At 38.1% G+C, this 18458-nt stretch overlaps 7 protein-coding genes across 7 annotated transcripts; 3 read left to right on the forward strand and 4 right to left on the reverse strand.

Moving 5' to 3' along the window:
• Positions 1-191: 191 nt before the first annotated feature.
• Positions 192-3060, forward strand: SAPINGB_P000297 (uncharacterized protein; the record flags this gene model as incomplete). The annotated part of the gene is made up of 2 exons (XM_031995021.1): positions 192-324; positions 446-3060. The coding sequence occupies 2 exons, from the start codon at positions 192-194 to the stop codon at positions 3058-3060; spliced, it is 2748 nt and encodes a 915-aa protein (XP_031850912.1).
• Positions 3061-3179: 119 nt separating this feature from the next.
• On the reverse strand, positions 3180-3595 carry SAPINGB_P000298 (40S ribosomal protein eS21; the record flags this gene model as incomplete). Its single annotated transcript, XM_031995022.1, has 2 exons — positions 3180-3419; positions 3572-3595. The coding sequence occupies 2 exons, from the start codon at positions 3593-3595 to the stop codon at positions 3180-3182; spliced, it is 264 nt and encodes an 87-aa protein (XP_031850913.1).
• Positions 3596-5895: 2300 nt separating this feature from the next.
• On the forward strand, positions 5896-7422 carry SAPINGB_P000299 (uncharacterized protein; the record flags this gene model as incomplete). The annotated part of the gene is made up of 1 exon (XM_031995023.1): positions 5896-7422. One exon carries the CDS (start codon positions 5896-5898, stop codon positions 7420-7422), a length of 1527 nt encoding a protein of 508 aa, XP_031850914.1.
• Positions 7423-7526: 104 nt separating this feature from the next.
• Positions 7527-9509, reverse strand: SAPINGB_P000300 (uncharacterized protein; the record flags this gene model as incomplete). Its single annotated transcript, XM_031995024.1, has 1 exon — positions 7527-9509. One exon carries the CDS (start codon positions 9507-9509, stop codon positions 7527-7529), a length of 1983 nt encoding a protein of 660 aa, XP_031850915.1.
• Positions 9510-10093: 584 nt separating this feature from the next.
• Positions 10094-11249, reverse strand: SAPINGB_P000301 (uncharacterized protein; the record flags this gene model as incomplete). The annotated part of the gene is made up of 3 exons (XM_031995025.1): positions 10094-10100; positions 10167-10306; positions 10398-11249. The coding sequence occupies 3 exons, from the start codon at positions 11247-11249 to the stop codon at positions 10094-10096; spliced, it is 999 nt and encodes a 332-aa protein (XP_031850916.1).
• Positions 11250-13006: 1757 nt separating this feature from the next.
• SAPINGB_P000302 (uncharacterized protein) lies at positions 13007-14458 on the forward strand (the record flags this gene model as incomplete). The annotated part of the gene is made up of 1 exon (XM_031995026.1): positions 13007-14458. The coding sequence occupies one exon, from the start codon at positions 13007-13009 to the stop codon at positions 14456-14458; it is 1452 nt and encodes a 483-aa protein (XP_031850917.1).
• A 254-nt stretch (positions 14459-14712) lies between these two features.
• Positions 14713-17328, reverse strand: SAPINGB_P000303 (uncharacterized protein; the record flags this gene model as incomplete). The annotated part of the gene is made up of 1 exon (XM_031995027.1): positions 14713-17328. The coding sequence occupies one exon, from the start codon at positions 17326-17328 to the stop codon at positions 14713-14715; it is 2616 nt and encodes an 871-aa protein (XP_031850918.1).
• Positions 17329-18458: the final 1130 nt, after the last annotated feature.

Consider the following 18458-nt stretch of genomic DNA (forward strand, 5'->3'; position numbering starts at 1 on the left):
TTGTTAAGAGTTAAGCTTGACTTATTTTTGGCTGGATAATTTTGGTTGGCTGGCTGACTAAGACGTGAAATTAACAATTAAGGAGCGCTTTTTTTTTTTTTTTTTTTTTTTATTCAGCAAGTTATCAAAAGACATAATACTTTAAAAAAAACAAACAACGAGCGCCGAAAAAAGATAAAAATAAAAATAAAATGGCTCGTAGTTCCGGCAGGCAAGCTGGCCAAGGACCTGGTTTGTTTGTGGTGCCGCCAATGGTACCGGAACTCGGTCGGGTAGTCGAACAAAGCTCGTCATTATTTGGAAACCCCCCACATCCCCCTGAAGGTACGTAAATATTGTTGTTGACTTTACAATCTTATTTATTTATTGTCTTTCATTAAAGAAAAAAAAAAAAAAACCCCCAAAAAAAGGGCTTAACATTAAACAACATCTTTGTTTGAATTAGATCTCCGGTTTAATGCAGCAGACTCATTGTTCTACGACCCTGCGGTCCTAGCTCAATATGGTATTGATGTCCCGACACTCGAGGAGTTTGTGGCGAACCGACCTGCAATGGAATTTAGTCCAGACATTTGGCCACAAACCCCCACACAAAAGCGCAGCTTCAACAATAATTACAATCATGTTGATTATACCCGTCTTTTTGAAGAAGAAGAAAAAGAAGAAGAAGAAGAAGGAAAAGAAGGAAATAAACCATGTAAACCTCCAGTGTCATGGTCTACTTTTGAAGGACTCCCAAATACCTCGCAAAGATACCTCCTAGACACTCCACAATCCCGTGCACAGACTATTGGCTCAGTTCTACAGTTGAGAGTTGGTCAGAGTGATCCCTCAAGTCTTTGCGCAAAAGCTCTTCCTCCAGAGTACGTTCTGAGGTGTGTTGCAGGAGCAGTTTGTGGCCGCCAATCTGAGTTGTTTCGGTACGATACGACAAGACAAGTATTTAGCGAGACCCTGACGCAACAGTACACGGTTCCTGGTGTTTCAGCAGCTGCAGTGGCTCACTTGGTAAAAGAAGCCCTGGATGCCGGTGCACGATTCTTGCGACTGCGATACTCGTGTCATGTTATTTTCCAGTGTGCAGGAAATAAAAATAATGATACCTCACCAAGAGCAGGCCCTGTACTTGTTGCACTCGCAAGCAGCATTGCAGGTGTCTTATCAGCCCTAGAGGCTCACATTCTGTCAGGGACCCCCACAGATGCACTACTGGCTGCTGATGGGTTAGTACGTGGGCCTGTGGCGGTCATTAATATGACTGCACAACTTTTAGGATGCGCAGATTTATCTCGTGCTTTAATCCTAGCACGACTTCCTGCTCCTTGGAAACTACTCAATGCATTATATGCCAAGTGTGTACATCTCGAAGGTACTGCTGTTTCAGATACCGTGGGTGGATTATTACTTCCATCACTCTTTACACGGATGCTTGTACGCACGGTCGAGCAATGGCTTACCTCGTTAGAGCCCTACATTGGTCTTGATCCTAATCACTCGCTATTACTTGGAGTTAATGATCCCGACACGTTTCTTGAGCTGGAGGAAGACCAAGAAATGCAAACAAGTGCTTACTACGATAAGACAATCTCAGCATTTAACCCTGTAGGAACACCAGAGGCTTTAAGGATACGGCTCTATGGCGTCAACGAAACAAAAGTGCCCAGGTTTGTGTCACAAGAACTGGCACAAATGTGTGCAGACTGTGCCAATTGTCTAGTGTTGTTGGAACGGCACGCAGCCGATGATCCCCAAACACAAGCCGCGCTGCTTCGATTACACACCGTAGTTCCCATCAGACTTCATTGGATGCGGTCAGTTTCAGAAGTGGCTGTCCAGTCGCGTGCCATTGAAGATTATGTGAGTCGAGTCACAGCTGCAATTAGGGAGGGGGTAGAACAACAAGATACCTCGATGCACGAATATGTTGCAGAAACTCAAGAAAACTCAGTAACAGACTTGTTGAAAGCCATGGACGCACCACCAGCACCCGCACGTCCGGCAGATGAGACCTTTTATGCGACTGTGTTTGGGTCCAGCTCACAACCAGTTTCTGCTGCTGCTGGTACTGCTGTGGCGGCTGCGGCGGCTGCGGAGTTGGAAATGCAGTTGCATGTAGTCACAATGCGGTCTGTAGGCCCTGTGTTGCGTGCGCAGGCCGCGTTGTTGCACGAGTTTACATGGCAGGCCGTGTTTAGTGGTGAAACGGACTTGAGTGCACATATGAAAGTGGTACGTGAAGTGGTACTATTAGGATCTGGTCTGTTATTGAATGATTTGCGTGAACAAGTATTTGGAACAGATCCAGGCGCGTTAGGCTTGTGTAGCAAGACTCTTGAGTATTGGCCTCCAGGTCCTGCACGTATTCATTCAGCATTATCTGAAATTGTTTCAAGTGCAGTAAAGAGAATACTTCCCAGTGACCAGTTTATCAACATTGGGTTGCGAGGAGATCTTGTTACAGGCAAAGTTGCGCGTGCAAGCGCACAATATGATTTAAAAGCCACCCAATTTCTGCGTATGGTTTATACCCCTCCACCCGTGCTTCAAGGTGTGATTCCTACGCGTGCGCTTGCAATCTACGACACTGCATTCGGGTGGCTGTTACAGCTTGTGCATGCGCAACAAGTAGCCCAACGAGCAGTTTTGGAAACCCCATCAGTGCAAGTATTTGAAGCCGGGGTATTGGCCAATGTTCTTGTAGTCCATTTTGCCCAGAATGCGGTGGAAGCCGTGTGGGCTCCATGGATGCGGTGGCTTTGTGGGAAGAATCGACATGCACTAAGTTCTGTGCGGGCACAGCACTTGGTCATGGCCCAAACTCTGGAGCAGCTTTTGTTTTTAGATAATGGCCAAAGCCAAGGTTGCGAGATTCATAAGCATGTGCGTGCGGCAGTACACCACTTGGTACAGAGCATTTTAGACTGTTGCAGTGGCAAGTCTACGCAGCTTAGAAAAGCACGAAACCAAGTACAAGCAATGTTGGACCGGCTTGAGTATCAGCTAGAGCCTGGGCTAGCTAGAGATCTTGCAAATCAGCTCAAATATAATCTAGAAATGTAAAATATAAATACACAAGAAATGAATAGAAAGAAAAAAAAGAAAAAGGACACCTTAATTTGTTCAAGCAATCATTACAAGTATTTTTTTTTATTTTTTTTTATAATACACACATCAACCCTTTATCGTCTGTAAGAAAAGACATTCTTGAGGAGACCGTCCTGCTGGGCAAGTCTGTTGAGAGAGTCATCAGACTCGGCCTTGGAGCGAATGTAGCCGCAGATGGAGTAGGTGGTGTTCTTGCCAGCAATGGCGCGGCCAGACTCGTCAACATCGGCAATGTTGATTTGAACTGAGGCGTGGTCCTTGGCCTTGATGATGCGGTTGGTGGCATCGCACTTGCGAGGAATGTAAAGCTCGACCTGTAAATAATATGAGTTAACTAACTTTGTTCATTCTTATTTTTTTTCTTTATTCTTTTTTACACTTCATTTAAGAAGAATGAGGGAGGGTATTTCAGAACTGCTCCAATAGTTATCAAAAGTAAAATAAAATAAAATAAAAAAAAACTTACGAGAACTCCCTGTTCGTTTTCCATTTTTGCTGCTGGTGTGACGTGTGACTAGGACGGTATGGGTAGAAGGGGGGGAAAAGGGGAAAAAAAAAAAAAAAAAGAGGGAAAAGAGGGAGAGTCCTGAGAACCGTGAGAGGGTGTGAGTGAAAAAAAAAAAAAAAAAAATTTTAACACAAAAAAAAAATTATAATAGAAAGTGTAATATATTGTAATGTTGTAATAAGTATCACGAAAACAACGCGTAGAAAGATTTTGTTAAATTTTATTAAAATAAGACGCGTATAAAAACTTTTTGTTGACGCGTTGTATAATTTCTGTATGATTAGGTAATAAATATGAAAAACAGTCACAGTATGTAATATACTCCGGTATATAGAATATGGTTTCCCAAAAAAGATGATATTGTTGACATTTCAAAAAAAAAAAAAAAAAAATCGACATTCCACACAAAAGTTTGTTGCAAGTGAAAAAAAAAAAAAAAAAATGAAAAAAGTTGTGAAAAAAAAAAAAAAAAAATTTGTTTGAACAATGAAAAATCAATGAAAAATTTTGTTTTTAAAAGACAAGAAAAAATAAGATATTGGGCTCAACCGGGAATTGAACCCGGGACCTCTCGCAAATTGCTTAGATAACCCTAAGCGAGAATTATACCACTAAACCATCGAGCCTCCAATTCTTGAAAATTTAACCTTTTTTTGCTATAAGAAATATTTTGACATTGATCTAAATTTCCTAAAAAGGAAATTTTTTATGTAAAAGTTTATTATGAAAATGAAAAGATATATAGTATGGACAAAAAGGATAGCGCAGATGCTGATGTTATATAATTCTATAACCCTTGAATAAAAACAAACAAATAAACAAACATTTTTTTATGCTTAAGTTATAATTTTCCTTTTTTTTTTAATTTTTTCGGAAAATTACTTCAAATTTTTGTAAACTTTTTTATATAAATTTATGGTAAATAAATTTCGGGTGCCTTTTATTATTTTTTTTTTTCACGCCACTTTGAAGGAATTAAAATAATAAAAAAAAATAATAATTGTGGGGAGAATTATAAATTAAAGTTGTTTACAGATGAAAAAAAAATAAAATAAATAAAATAAAATAAAATAAAGAAAAAAAATAAATAAAAAGTATCGTGATTAATTGATTGAATTTAAAAAAAAAAAAAAAATTAAAAATTAAAAATTAAAAATCCGGGGTAATAATTTAAAAAAAAATTAATTATATTTTAAACTCTTCTAGGAAAAAAAGATTTCAACCAATCAAATCCAATTGTGGAGAACCCAAACTAAAAAGGAAAATAAATTAAATAAATAAACCCCCCACAAAACATTAATCCATCCAAAAAGAAGAAGAAAAAAAAAAATAATTTGTATACTCTTGAGAACTCCCTACTTCCTTTCTTCCTTCCTTCTTTATTTTCTTATAAGTCCGGTTGAGTTTTTTTTTTTTTTTGATGTTTCCGAATGTTTATTGTATAGTTTATTAAGGGATTAGTGGAGTTGCTTAAAGAACCTGGGGGGGAGTCGGGTGGGAGAGAGGCCAAATTTTATAAATAAACAAACAAAAGAAAAAAAAAAAAAAAAAAAAAAAATCCCCTTTTGGTCCCCCCCGGAAAAACTCAATTTAACTATTTGTTTGTTTGTTTGTTTGTTTGTAGAATTATAATGGAAATTCGGCAATAAAAAAAAAAGTATAAAAATATGAAATAAAAATTAAATTCAAATGCTAGTTGGATTTTTTTTTTTTTATTTTCACGGATCAACGGGTATTACCCCAGTTATATATATATTGCAAAAAAAAAAAAAAAAAAAAAAAAAAGCATATCCAGATATAAACCTGTAGCACTCTTTTTACACACGTAATAGAAACTAAACCGTTATATAGATATATATATATATATATTTTGAAAAAAAAAAACCAATTCTAATTAGAATTAAATAAATTCTGTCCTGATTCCTCCGATCTTTTTCATCTCATCGTATTTTTTTTTTTTTTTTTTTCTAATTAACTTACAAAGTAAAAAAAAAAAAAAAAAAAAGTGGTCTCATCTCAATTTAAACCTTTTCAATTCTCCATATTTCAACGGACATTATTCCAATTATACCCTTCCCTTCCTATTTTTTTTTTTCTTTCTTTTCCCTTTCTTCTTCATTTCCTCTTAGATATAAACATCCAATTCCTACCCCCTTTTTTTTCTTTTTTTTTTTTTTATTTCTCTTTCTCTCTTCTTTTATTAATCTTATTATTAAAATAATATTTTCTAACTCTCTCACTTGTAATATAAAAAAAATATATATATATATATTCTACCCCATATGCTCTCTCAATTATCCAAACCAGCAGCTCGCTATCATAAACTTGCATCAGCTGTCTTCACAGCTGCCTCCTCTTCTTCCACTTCCATCAAAAAAAGAGCTCTCCATATTGTGGCCTCTGACCCTCACTCAGTCACAATCTCTGGACTTCCTGCATCGGGTGCTCCTGGTGATACACATTCCTCTATTCCTTTTTCTACAACTTTCCCTGCACTTTTCCTTCGTGATGCATGTCCAACCGCTGGTCTTCGAGGAGCACTGGATCCTTCAAGTTCACAGAAAACTTTTTCCACAGGTGCACTATCTGAAGCTGCAACTACAATCTCCTCAGTAACCGTAGTCGACGGAACTACTACTACTACAACAACTTCTTCCTCTTCTTCAAAATCTAAAATCTCTTCCTTAGATAACCTTCTTCCACTTCATGAACAAGCTACAAGATACCATGACCCTCATAAACATGACGCTTTACTAGTATCGTGGGCTGACGGTCACACATCACTTTTCCCAAGCACATTTCTGGCCCGGTATCGTGGCCGTGATGCTGCACGCAATTTCCGTGCTACTAATCGGCCATATGTTTCCTGGGATACATTAAGCTCACGCCCAGAAGGAGTTTCAGTAGCTGATATCCCTCGTGTTGACTATTTTGATTACATGTATCATGATCATGATGTGTACCGAGCAGTCAAGGGATTACATGAGGTTGGGTTAGTTTTTGTGGAAAATATTCCAGATCAGGAGGATGTTATTAATGGTACTAATCCAGGGAGCCCGCCCTTTGATATTGCAGATGGATGCAAGGTACTTGTGGAAGAAATTGGGAAACGTATTGGTGGGTATATTAAGGAAACATTTTATGGCAAATCATGGAACGTTGTTTCAGTTCCTGAGGCTACTAATGTAGCTTATACTTCAGTATATTTGCCATTGCATATGGATTTACTTTATTACGAGTCACCTCCTGGTGTTCAATTACTTCATATTGTACGCAACTCAACTGTTGGTGGAGAATCTCTTTTCGCTGATTCCTTTGCTGCCGCTCATCATGTTTATCTTACCGACAAAGATGCATATAATGCTTTAAAAACAGTTCCTCTTACTTTCCATTATGATAATGCAGGTGAACATTACTACAAACAACGTCCTATGGTTGTAGAAGATCCTTCTGGTGCTACTATTGACTCACCCTCTGGACCTCTCCCTGCATTGACTACTGTCAATTACTCACCTCCCTTCCAAGGCCCACTCGATTCCCTTGTCTCTGGTTCATTTACTTCAGATCAAGCTGATGCTTTGCGCCGTGGTATTGCATTGTTTGAAGAATACATTAATGATCCTACCCATCGTATTGAAGTCAAGATGCGCGAAAATACTTGTATGTTGTTCCTTAACCGTCGCATTCTACATGCCCGTAATCAGTTTGACCAAATGTCGGGCACCCGCTGGTTCCGCGGGACTTATTTGGATCTGGATGCATACCAGTCCAAATTGCGTACCTTGTCTCGTCGCTACGAAAGTAAATAAATAAATATAGATTCTTTTTTTTTTTTTTTTTTTTTAAATAAACTACAATTTTTGTCATCAAAAAAAAATTTTTTTTTTCATTTTTTTCCTCCATGTTAACCTGATTATTTGCTGCCCTTCATTAGGTGAGCCAAAAGTTCCTGACTATTGTTGCTGGTAGCTGAAGTTGTAGGGACCACAGGCACACCAGCCAGGTTGGCGTAATTGGCCTGTGCAGGTGAAGCAAACAATCCAGGGGGAGGTGGTGTCGCAGTTTTGGCCAAATCAAAACCAAATTGCTGCTGCTGTTGTAGCTGCTGTTGTTGCTGCTGCTGTTGTTGTTGTTGTTGCTGCTGCTGCTGTTGCTGTTGTTGTTGTTGTTGCTGCTGCTGCTGCTGTTGCTGCTGTTGTTGTTGTTCAAGTTGACGCTGCAAAGCCAACTGCTGTTGTTGTTGTTGCTGCAACTGCAATTCAAATTGTTGTTGACGAGCAGCATCCAAAAACCCAATACTGGCTCTAAATTTCTGCGCAGTAGCATTAGGCTTGAACATGTATTCCTCCATTTCAGAATAATATTCAGCAACTGGGTCTTCCTTGACCTCACCCTTAGACTCTTTTGTTGTTTCCTGGGTATATGAAAACAAGGGGAATGCCTGGGTAAGTCTGTGTTCACTTACAACTTCACCGCTAAAAGCATAAGTGTAAGCAGATGGGTCAGCAAGAGCAACAAGGGAATCGTGCATATAAGTGACAGCCACATCTGGTGTACGAGGCTCAGGGCAAGGCAAATAATCTTCTTCGTCTTCTTCGTCTTCTTCTTCATCCTCTTTGTCTTCTCGATCTTCTTCCTCTTCTTGTTCTTGTCCATTTTGATCTTGTCTTTCTTCATCAGCCTCTGCTTCTTCAGATTCTACTTCCTCAATGGCAATCTCTTCATGAGTCTCATCTTCTTCAAACACAGGTGGTGTGGCCTCACGTTTCTTGGAATTTGTAGAAGATAAAGATAAAGATGAATCAGTAGCAGCAATGGGTGCAGCAGCGTGGGCAGAAGACACCGGTAGTGGCGGGTAGGATGCAAGAGATGCTGTGTGGAGTTTTGCCTGTGGAGTACTTGGGGAAGCTTTAGTAGCCCACGAGACAGTAGGAGGGAGATGGAAATCGTGGTCATGAGCTGTTGCTGCAGCCGCTGCTGCTGCTGATGCTGACGTTGTTGCTCCTGCTGGTGGAGATGAAGACACAACCGAGTCTGGAGGTCTATTTGTTGAAGAATGGGCCACTTGTTTGGGGACTTGTTTAGGAATTCCGCTGTTACTACTAGAAGCGTTGCTTCCGGATCTTCCAGATGATCCTGTATTACTTGTTGAGACTTGAAAGGTAGACAAGTCTTTACGAGTATAAGAATCTGCTTCTTCCCCAGGCTCGTGTAAAAACATGCAATTTGGGTTTGGACACGATTGGCCACGAAGGTATGAAGAGCAATACTTTGTAGTGCCATAAGCAGCACGGAGGTACTTGCCATCATTGAGAGAGCCATCAACAGCAGCTATGCATTTAGCTGCATCTTCCTTGCGAGCAAAAGTAACATAGACACCAATACCCGGGTTACCATTTGCATTGTTACGCCTATTGATGACGATTTTTTGGATTTTACCATATTGGCCAAAGAACTGGTCTGTACGGAGGGTATTGTGAAGTTCCTCAGTAGGGATACTTGGGTTGAGCCCAATAACATAGACAAGGTTTTTCTGAATGACACGCATACCTGAGAGATGTTTACGAGAGGTTTGTTGTTCTGATTCCTTCTTCTCTCTCTGACGTTGTTTACGGTCTCGTTCTCGGCGTGACTGTTTGTCATGTTCCTTTTTCCATTCTTCTTGGGAAATGGCCTTGTACTCGACAGTAGCATCATCGTAAGGACGACGACAAGCAGGACAACGGCCGTTAAGTTGAGGGTTTTGACGAATATTATTGTAGCAGAACTGACAGACTTGGTATCCGCAGGGACAAGGTTTGAAGTTTTTATCTGAAATGTCCATTTCCTCTACGCAAAGAGGACAGAGTTCTTCTTCATCATCAGAGATGAATGAGTCGCCAGCATCGTAAACCATTTTTTCTTTTATTTTATTTTGTTTTGTTTTGTTTTTGATAGTGAATTTGGTTTGGATTAATTAATTTGGAATTAGTTTGTGTTGATTTGGATTTGTTTTGGTGGTGGTAGTTGAGTATTTGTAAGTTGTCAAAAAGTAGATTTGGTAAGAAATTCTTGATTTTGTTTCTAAAGGGGAATGGTGGTGGTGGTGATGATTTTTTTTTAATTAATTTTTTTTTTTTACCAAAATGAAAAATAAAATAAAATAAAAAAATAAAAAAAATAAACAAAAAGGTAGCAGGTGGCCCCATTTATATACACATATGTTACCCTGCTTTAGAAGGTGCTGGCAAATTCCATGGCACGTGATCTGGGGTAATTTTCAAAAGCCTCTCCTTTTTTTTTTTTTTGGCCCCATCCCCCCTCCCCCGCAGCTGCCAGCTGTCGAAGTCCCCTCAAAAGGTTTCCTAACAACAATTTCAACAAGCCATTCATTCAATTTCAATAATTTATTAATTCAATTTCAATTCAATTATTACAGAAATACTTGTGATACTTACAATTTTCTTCTTCTTCTTTTTCTTTTTCTTTCTCAAAATCTACTCAAATTCTAAAGCACGTTATTAGGCTTGTTCATTCATTACTCGTTACTCGTTACGTAGCTATGTACACTTACTTGGACTCGGAGGCCTTGGTGATGAACTCCACGCCCTTGGTGATGTTGCCAGAAAGACCCTCAATGGCGACATCGACAAGACCCTTTTCGTAAGAAGTGATCTTCTCCAGAGGGTTGAAGAGCTTGGTGGCACCGCCGGGCTATAAAAAAAAAAAAAAAAAAAAAGTTAGTATATATAATAAAACCAAAGAATCAAGTAGGATCGAAAATAAAAACAATAATAATACTTACACCAAGTTCAACAGGAACAGAGAAAAAGTCAACACCAACAGCCTTCTTAATCTCCTCAGCACCCTCAATGCCCTCAAGGAAGACAAAGGAAGGCTCAATGATATTCTTCTCACCAGCAGCACCCTTGAGGACAGCTTCAGCGAAACGGAAACCAGCGTAGGCCATTGAGAGGGTGGCGGAACCAGCGCCATTCTTAGCCTGGACAACCTCGTCACCGCCAAACTGGATACGCTTGACGAGCTCAGCGAGCTTATCTTCAGGGACATCAGCCTTGGGTTCTGAGAGGGAGATGAGGGGGACAATGGTTTCACCAGAGTGGCCACCAATGACTGGGACATTGTACTTGGCGGGGTTCTTGTCACCAACAACGGTGGAGACAAAAGTTTGGGCACGAACAACATCGAGGGTGGTAACACCAAAGAGTTTCTTTGGGTCAAAGACACCAGCCTTCTTAAGGACTTCAGCGGCAATGGGGACGGTAGAGTTGACAGGGTTTGAAATGATGAGGACAAAGGCCTTGGGGGAGTATTTTGCGACACCTTCAATGAGGTCACGGACAATGCCAGCATTGATCTTAAAGAGATCGTCACGGGTCATACCAGGCTTACGGGGGATACCTGCGGGGATGACGACAATGTCAGCACCAGTGAGAGCCTTTTCGAGGCCACCATCGGCTGGGAGGTAACCCTTGACTTCACCTTCGGTAGAGATGTGGGAAAGGTCAGCGGCGACACCGGGAGAGTTGACGACATCGTAGAGAGCGAGGTCAGTGACGTAGGGGGAGAGTTTGAGGAGAAGAGAGAGGGGCTGGCCAATACCACCAGCAGCACCAGCAACAACAGCTTTAACCATTTTTAAATGAGTATATGTATATATATAAGAGAGTAGTTAGAAAGGGGAATTGGGGATTGTGATAATAAAATACACAAAAAGGGAAGGAAGGTTTTTTTTTTTTTAAAAAAAAAAGAAAGATGTAGTATATAAAGTAAGAAGGGTTATTTAAAAAAAAAAAAAAAAAAAAAAAAAAAAAAAAACTTTGTGGGAAAAATCAGAGGTATTTATACTTTTAAATATAATTATTATTATTTTATTTATTTATTTATTTATTATTTTTAATGGTCTGGCCAAAGGGAGGAAGAAGAGGAGGGGTGAATGGAGAGAAGCTTTTATTGGGTGGGGGAATCAAAAAAAAACAAAAAAAAAATTGAGTTTTGTATGTATGTATGTATGTACTACTATTATTATTATTATTTATATTTATATTTATATTTATATTTATATTTATATTTATATTTATATTAAAAAAAAAAAAAAAACATATTGTGGAGAGATAATTATTATTATTATAATAAAAAAGGAAAATTTACGCCATTCTTTCATTTTTATTTTATTTTTATATTTTATAAATTTCAATTTCAATTTCAATTTCAATTTCAATTTCAATTTCAATTTCAATTTCAATTTCAATTCAATTGACTTGGATTTCTTCTTTTTTTTATTATATCAATTATATATTTTAATTTCTCTTATATATATATATATATGTCCTTCTCCACAAAAAAAAAAAAAAATACCACATCATAAAAAAAATTCTTTTGAAATTTTTCCGTCTAACAAATTATATAAATAAATAAAATATAAAATATAAAATATAAAATAAAATAAAATAAAATAAAATATAAAATATAAAATATAAAATATAAAATATTAAATAAAATAAAATAAAATAAAATAAAATAAAATATAAAATTTCCATTTCACAATACATTCAATTTTTCATTTTTTCATTTTTTTATGCCACGAAAACTTATCGGTAAAAAATCGCTTCTTCTTGTCACTGCCGATCCCCCCGCTGTTCTTCCTTTTTCCTTCTTCTTCTTCTTCTTCTTCTCCTCCATCACTGCAGCCGCAGCCTCAGTTCCACTGTAGTATATAATTTAATTATATATAGTTGTAGTTGTAGTTGTAGTTGTAGTTGTAGTTGTAGTTGTAGTTGTAGTACACTGTAGTCGTCTTTTTTTTTTCTTTTTTTTTTTTTTGTTAGTGTTTGCTGCTTACTTGTCTTGCCGCCCACCCAAACCAAACTAAAAGGGTTAATTATTTAAATTAGCAAGCAGCAGCCACTACTCCGGGTGTTTGTCCCGGTTTATTTTCATTTATTTTTCATTTATATAATATATAAGTTATTATAATAATATATTTAAATAACTTTAAACTTACCCAGTATTTTTAATAAATAATTAAACTTTTTTTATATATAACTGCTATTTAATCACCCCATACTTTATTTTTTTTTTTTATTTAAATTTAAATTTAAATTTAAATTTTATTTTTTTTATTTTTTTTATTTTTTTTATTTTTTTTTTTTTTTGTAAGTCCTTCACGTTCGCCCATTTGCTACCCCTTTTGGTCCACCAACATTGAAAATTTTCTTTCTTTCTTTCTTTCTTTCTTTCTTTCTAAAAAAAAAAAAAAAATTCTATTTAAAGTCTTCTCTACCTTCCCCTTCTTCTTTATATATATATATATATATTTTTTTTTTTCTTATTATTATTATTTACCCCATCCATCAAATTAACCAAACTAACTAACTAACAAAAAAAAGAAAAATGTCTACCTACGATAAATACCAAACTCCACTTTCCTCAAGATACGCCTCAAAGGAAATGTCGGAACTCTTCTCACTCCGTAATAGATACTCAACTTGGCGTAAACTTTGGCTTAACTTGGCCATTGCTGAAAAGGAATTAGGTATCACTGCAATCTCTCAAGATGCCATTGACCAAATGAAATCTCACATTGATATCTCTGATGAAGAAATCGAAGCTGCAACTAAACAAGAAGCCATTGTCCGTCATGATGTCATGTCCCATGTCCATGTCTTTGGTGAAACTTGCCCAGCAGCTGCTGGAATTATCCATCTAGGTGCTACCTCTTGTTTTGTAACTGATAATGCTGACCTTATCTTCCTTAGAGATGGTTTCGATATCCTTATCCCTAAACTTGTCAATGTCATTGATCGTCTCTCTGACTTTGCAATCAAATATAAGGATATGCCGGTTCTTGGTTGGACTCATTTCCAACCTGCTCAACTTACTACTGTAGGGAAACGTGCTACCCTTTGGATCCAAGAACTTCTCTGGGATCTTCGCAATATCGTTCGTGCTCGTAACGATCTCGGTCTTCGTGGTGTTAAAGGTACAACCGGTACTCAAGGTTCCTTCTTGGCCCTCTTCCATGGTCAACATGATAAAGTCGAGGCCCTCGATGACCGTGTTGTTGAACTTTTAGGATTTGACTATGCTTACCCTGTCACTGGCCAAACTTACTCTCGTAAAATTGATGTCGATGTCTTGGCTCCTCTCGCTTCCCTCGGTGTCTCTGCTCATAAATTTGCTACTGATATCCGTTTACTCGCAAACCTTAAGGAAATTGAAGAACCCTTTGAATCTACCCAAATTGGTTCCTCTGCAATGGCTTACAAACGTAACCCCATGCGTTCCGAACGTGTTTGCTCTCTTTCCCGTCACCTTCAATCTCTTTTCCAAGATGCCACTTCTACCGCTTCTATCCAATGGTTTGAACGTACTCTTGATGATTCTGCAATTCGTCGTGTCTCTCTACCCTCTGCCTTTTTGACTGCTGATATTGTTTTATCTACTCTTCTTAACATTGTTTCTGGTCTTGTTGTTTATCCTAAAGTTATTGAACGCCGTATTTCTGCTGAACTCCCCTTTATGGCAACTGAAAATATTATCATGGCTATGGTTGAAAAGGGAGGTGATCGCCAAGAATGTCATGAAAAAATCCGTGTCTTGTCTCACCAAGCTGCTGCCGTTGTTAAACAACAAGGTGGTGATAATGATCTTATTGATCGTGTCAAGAAGGATGCTTACTTTGAGCCTGTCCATGCTCACCTTGAAACTCTTCTTAATCCTTCAACTTTTGTCGGTAGAGCTCCTCAACAAACTGAAAAGTTTGTCAAGGTTACCGTTGCAAAGGCTCTTTCTGGTCTCGAGCACCATATCAACAAGAAGGAAGAGTCCAAGCTTGCTGTTTAATTTTTTTTTATTTCAAATATATATTTCAAATATATATATATATATATATATGTTAAATATATGTAAAAAAAAAAAAAAAAAAGAAATCCCTAATTATTATATTATTATACCTAAAAAAAAATAAAATAAAAAAACTCATTCTTTCTACTATTAAATCCAAAAAAAAAAAAAAAAAAATAATAATAATAATAAAAAATATAAAAAAATGAATAAAAAGTAAAAATAAAAAAAATAATAATAAAAAAAAAAAGAGATCAAGACAAACTAGCAACCCTTCCTTGCCAGTACTCGCAATTGCTCTGTAAAATGTCCATCGTATATCCCAAACTTGGGAACATGTGCGCTACCAACTCAAATAAGGGCCGCGCAAACGTATTGATGAAAAACAATTGACCTTTAGCCAATGCTAAAACAGGTATATGGAATCCCTCTCCATCACTCTCCATTGGAACTGGTGGTCCCAATGATGCAAATGGTTTCCCCTCAGGTGTCTTCTCCACATGAGGTTTATCAGGTTTAAGTCCTAACAAAATCTCTAACGCATCAACTTGCCCAAACTCTTTGCTTAAAACAACCCCCCATCTTGAAGATACCTTAAGCCCACGAGTCACATTCGAAATATCAGCACACTTGATCAACAAACAACAAACAAGTGTTTGGAACCTTAACTTCTCCAACCTCCTTAATGTAACCTCTTCCTCCGTATCCATCTTACTTCCATCCATCTCTTCAATGTACGCCTCTACCTTGCCATACTTCTCCACAATCCCACGAGCTTCCTCAGCCTTCGACATATAATCAAAGTGAAGCCCCATATCTGTCGCATGCACCGACTGCATAATCAACCGACATACCGGTTGTTCTTGAGTTGCAGGCCAATGCAACTGTAAAATCCGTGAAAACGCAGCCCCATGATACGATTCTAGCACAGACTTATAGCCAAATGCCGTAGCCACGGGGGCCTTTGCATGCGTCAAAAATGCATTTGTCATTCCAGGGTGTCCCACATCATGTCCAATTGCAATGATTAACATTGTCAAAGCCTCCAATGGATTAAGAATAGCTACTTGCGTGCGCTCACTCTTTTCAGACCCAGGATATTCGGGAATCGATGATAACCGCAACATAAAGTGGAAGCTCGCCTGGAGCACATCGATTGCGTGTCGAAAGTTATGGTAAGGATTTGTTGGGTAATACGAATCACGCACTACCAGCAAAAACTTAAACAGTTGGGCATCTGGAATAATGAGCCCATCAATGGATGAAGAGCATGGCGAAGATGCTGGACCACGCATGTTGAAAACATGCTTAAACATTACAAACGCAGCAAACAGTAAATCATTATAAGTTAGGGTATGTGCCTCAAAGTCCCAGTTCCCAACAAGTTCCTTAACATATGCAATGCGTGCTGGAGACAAATGGAATATAGAAGGGTAGTCTTCTTCGGCAAAGTTGTTAAACGAGCCATTATCATCTGCAGGAGAATCTTCTGCCACAGTGCCATCATCTTCAAAAAGTGCCCGAGAGGTGTGTGGAGTGTCTGAGCGTAATAGATACCTAGTGTGATAAAGCTCTAAGTCACACAAAAAGTTTAACACATAATAATCATAGGCCGTACCAAAAAGTGGTCTCGGACAAACTTTTGAAAAAACCTCTCTTTCATGGTCGCGCTCCTCCGGGGTCGCAGCCATGCACACGGGCCGGCACGTGCTCTTATCAAAGTAAATGTTGGAGTAGCTCGGGTCCATTTCCTTGGCAATGCGAACCTCGGCTGCACGTTTAAGGCGGTCCAAAACAACACCCGTCATTTTGCGCAAAGCCTCAGCTTTAGAAAAAACTAGGTCGAGCACTGGAGGAGATATTGTGGGAGGCCCAAAGGCAGCCACACCGCAGGAGCGTAGAGCATGGAAAACGGCATTAGGGACGGCCCCGCGCACGGCGTTAGGGTTACGTCTGTCGTTCCCAGAGTATCCACCAACATCTGGGAGGCTTGATGGGGAAGCCGGGCATTCAGGGTAAAGAACAGTGACTACTGCTGGGACATGGGAAGCTAGAAAGCAGGCATAGCGGATAAGAGGGAGATGTGCAGCGGGGGCATCATGGGCGAGAAAGAGCAAAAGAGGAGGGGTATCCTCGAAAAGAGTTTTGGCTGCTGGGGAATGAGCCCGATCAAATGAGTGGGCAAAGTCAGGTGAAGAGGCTGACTCTGGTTCTGGGCCGGATGCAGCAACGGCAGCGGCCGAGAGACGGGTGCAGATGGTATAAAGTTGGGCGCAAAGATCTTTTGGTTTTGAATAGACGTAGACGGCATCACAACGGTCGAGCATTGCTGCAGTATTTGAGAGGGCTTTAGAAGAGGAGGAGGAGGAGGATGAGGAGGATGAGGAAGATGGGCTATAGTGAGAGTTGTTATTGTGACCATGGGAGTTGATTATATTTTGATTAGTTGAAATAGGTGGTGGGCCCGAGATGATTTTTTCTGCTGGGAGGGTTGAGTATATATGAGCCGGAGAGATGATGGTAGTAGTGGATGTGTTATTATTTGTGAGTTTTTCTGTATCTATCTGAGATGTTTGTATAGTTTGAGATAGAGATGAAGCTAAAGCTGTTGTAGATGTCGGAGGTTTCGGAGTTGCCGGAGCTGCCAGAGCTTCTGGAGCCGAGTTTGCTAGTGATGGAGGAGGTTTATCTACAACGCTATCGGTTGCACTAGTAGTAGTAGTAGCAGTAGTAGTAGTGGTTGCAACAGAAGTAGCAGCAGCAGTAGCAGCAGCAGCAGCAGCAGCAGCATTGAGGGCTGTATATTTATAGGAGTTGACCGGAGCGTCCGGGTCCCAGTATAAGGCGGTCGGTCGGACGTTTCCAGGCATTGATTGAGTGTAGACTATTAGGATAGGTGTGGAAAATTGAGTGCTAATTTATTTATATATATGTTGTATGTATTGAATATGGTGAATTTAGTGAATATATATATATATATATATATATATATATGGTGAATATGGTAAATGTGATGATGATGATTGAAGTGGTGATGATGGTGGTAATTGTAGTGGTAATTGTGGTTATGGTGGTGGTGGTAATGGGGGGGGAAGGGTTTTTTTTTTTTTTTTTTTTTTAAGTGTGTGTGCGGTTTTATATTGGCAGGCGGGAGGAAAAAAAAAAAAAAAAAAAAAAAAAAAAAAAAAATTGATGTTATTATATAACTGTTAATAATAATAATAATAATAATAATAAAAATAATAATAAAAAATATTATTAATGTTAGAGGGAAATAACAAAAGAATAGATAACAAAGTTACCTGGTAGTTAAAAAAAAAATAAAGATAACATGTGTGTGTTGAGAAAAAGTGAAGAGAGAAAGCATGTAAAAAAAAAAAAAATAAAAAAAAAATAAAAAAAAAAACCCCCCCCAAAAGATACCGGGTAAGTGTTAGCTTAACGGTTGCCAAAACGGTTACCTGTCAAAAGTGCATGCGCAGGGCCTTTTTTATTTATTTTATTTTATTTTATTTATTTATTTTTCTTTTTTTAAGGGGAGGCAGGAAGGAATAGTTAGGCATCAGAAGGTGTTTATTTTATTTTATTTTATTTTATTTTATTTTATTTTATTTTATTTTTTTAAGTGGATATCTGGGTGTTACAAAATATGTTACAAAATATATTGTATTGTTATTATTATGTTACAAATTAAATCAAATTAAATCAAATTAAATTAAATTAATTAATTTAATTAAATTAAACTAAATTTAAATTTTAAATAAAATATTTTAATTACAAGATAATTACTTAATAATGAGTCACTTTTTTATTACATTATTCTTTTGTAACACACCGTTGCATTAACTTTGCCACGCAACTATACACGTGACATTTTTAATTATTTTTAATTATTTTTAATTATTTTTTTTCATTGCTGCCCTTGTTAAAGTGGCGCCCTAACCCAAACCCTTTCAGTTCCCACCAGACTGTGCTGGAGTGTACTGTGATGTATACCTAT

The sequence above is a fragment of the Magnusiomyces paraingens genome (assembly GCF_902498895.1).
Source record: "Magnusiomyces paraingens strain CBS 517.90 genome assembly, contig: contig1, whole genome shotgun sequence".
NCBI lineage: Eukaryota > Fungi > Ascomycota > Dipodascomycetes > Dipodascales > Dipodascaceae > Magnusiomyces > Magnusiomyces paraingens.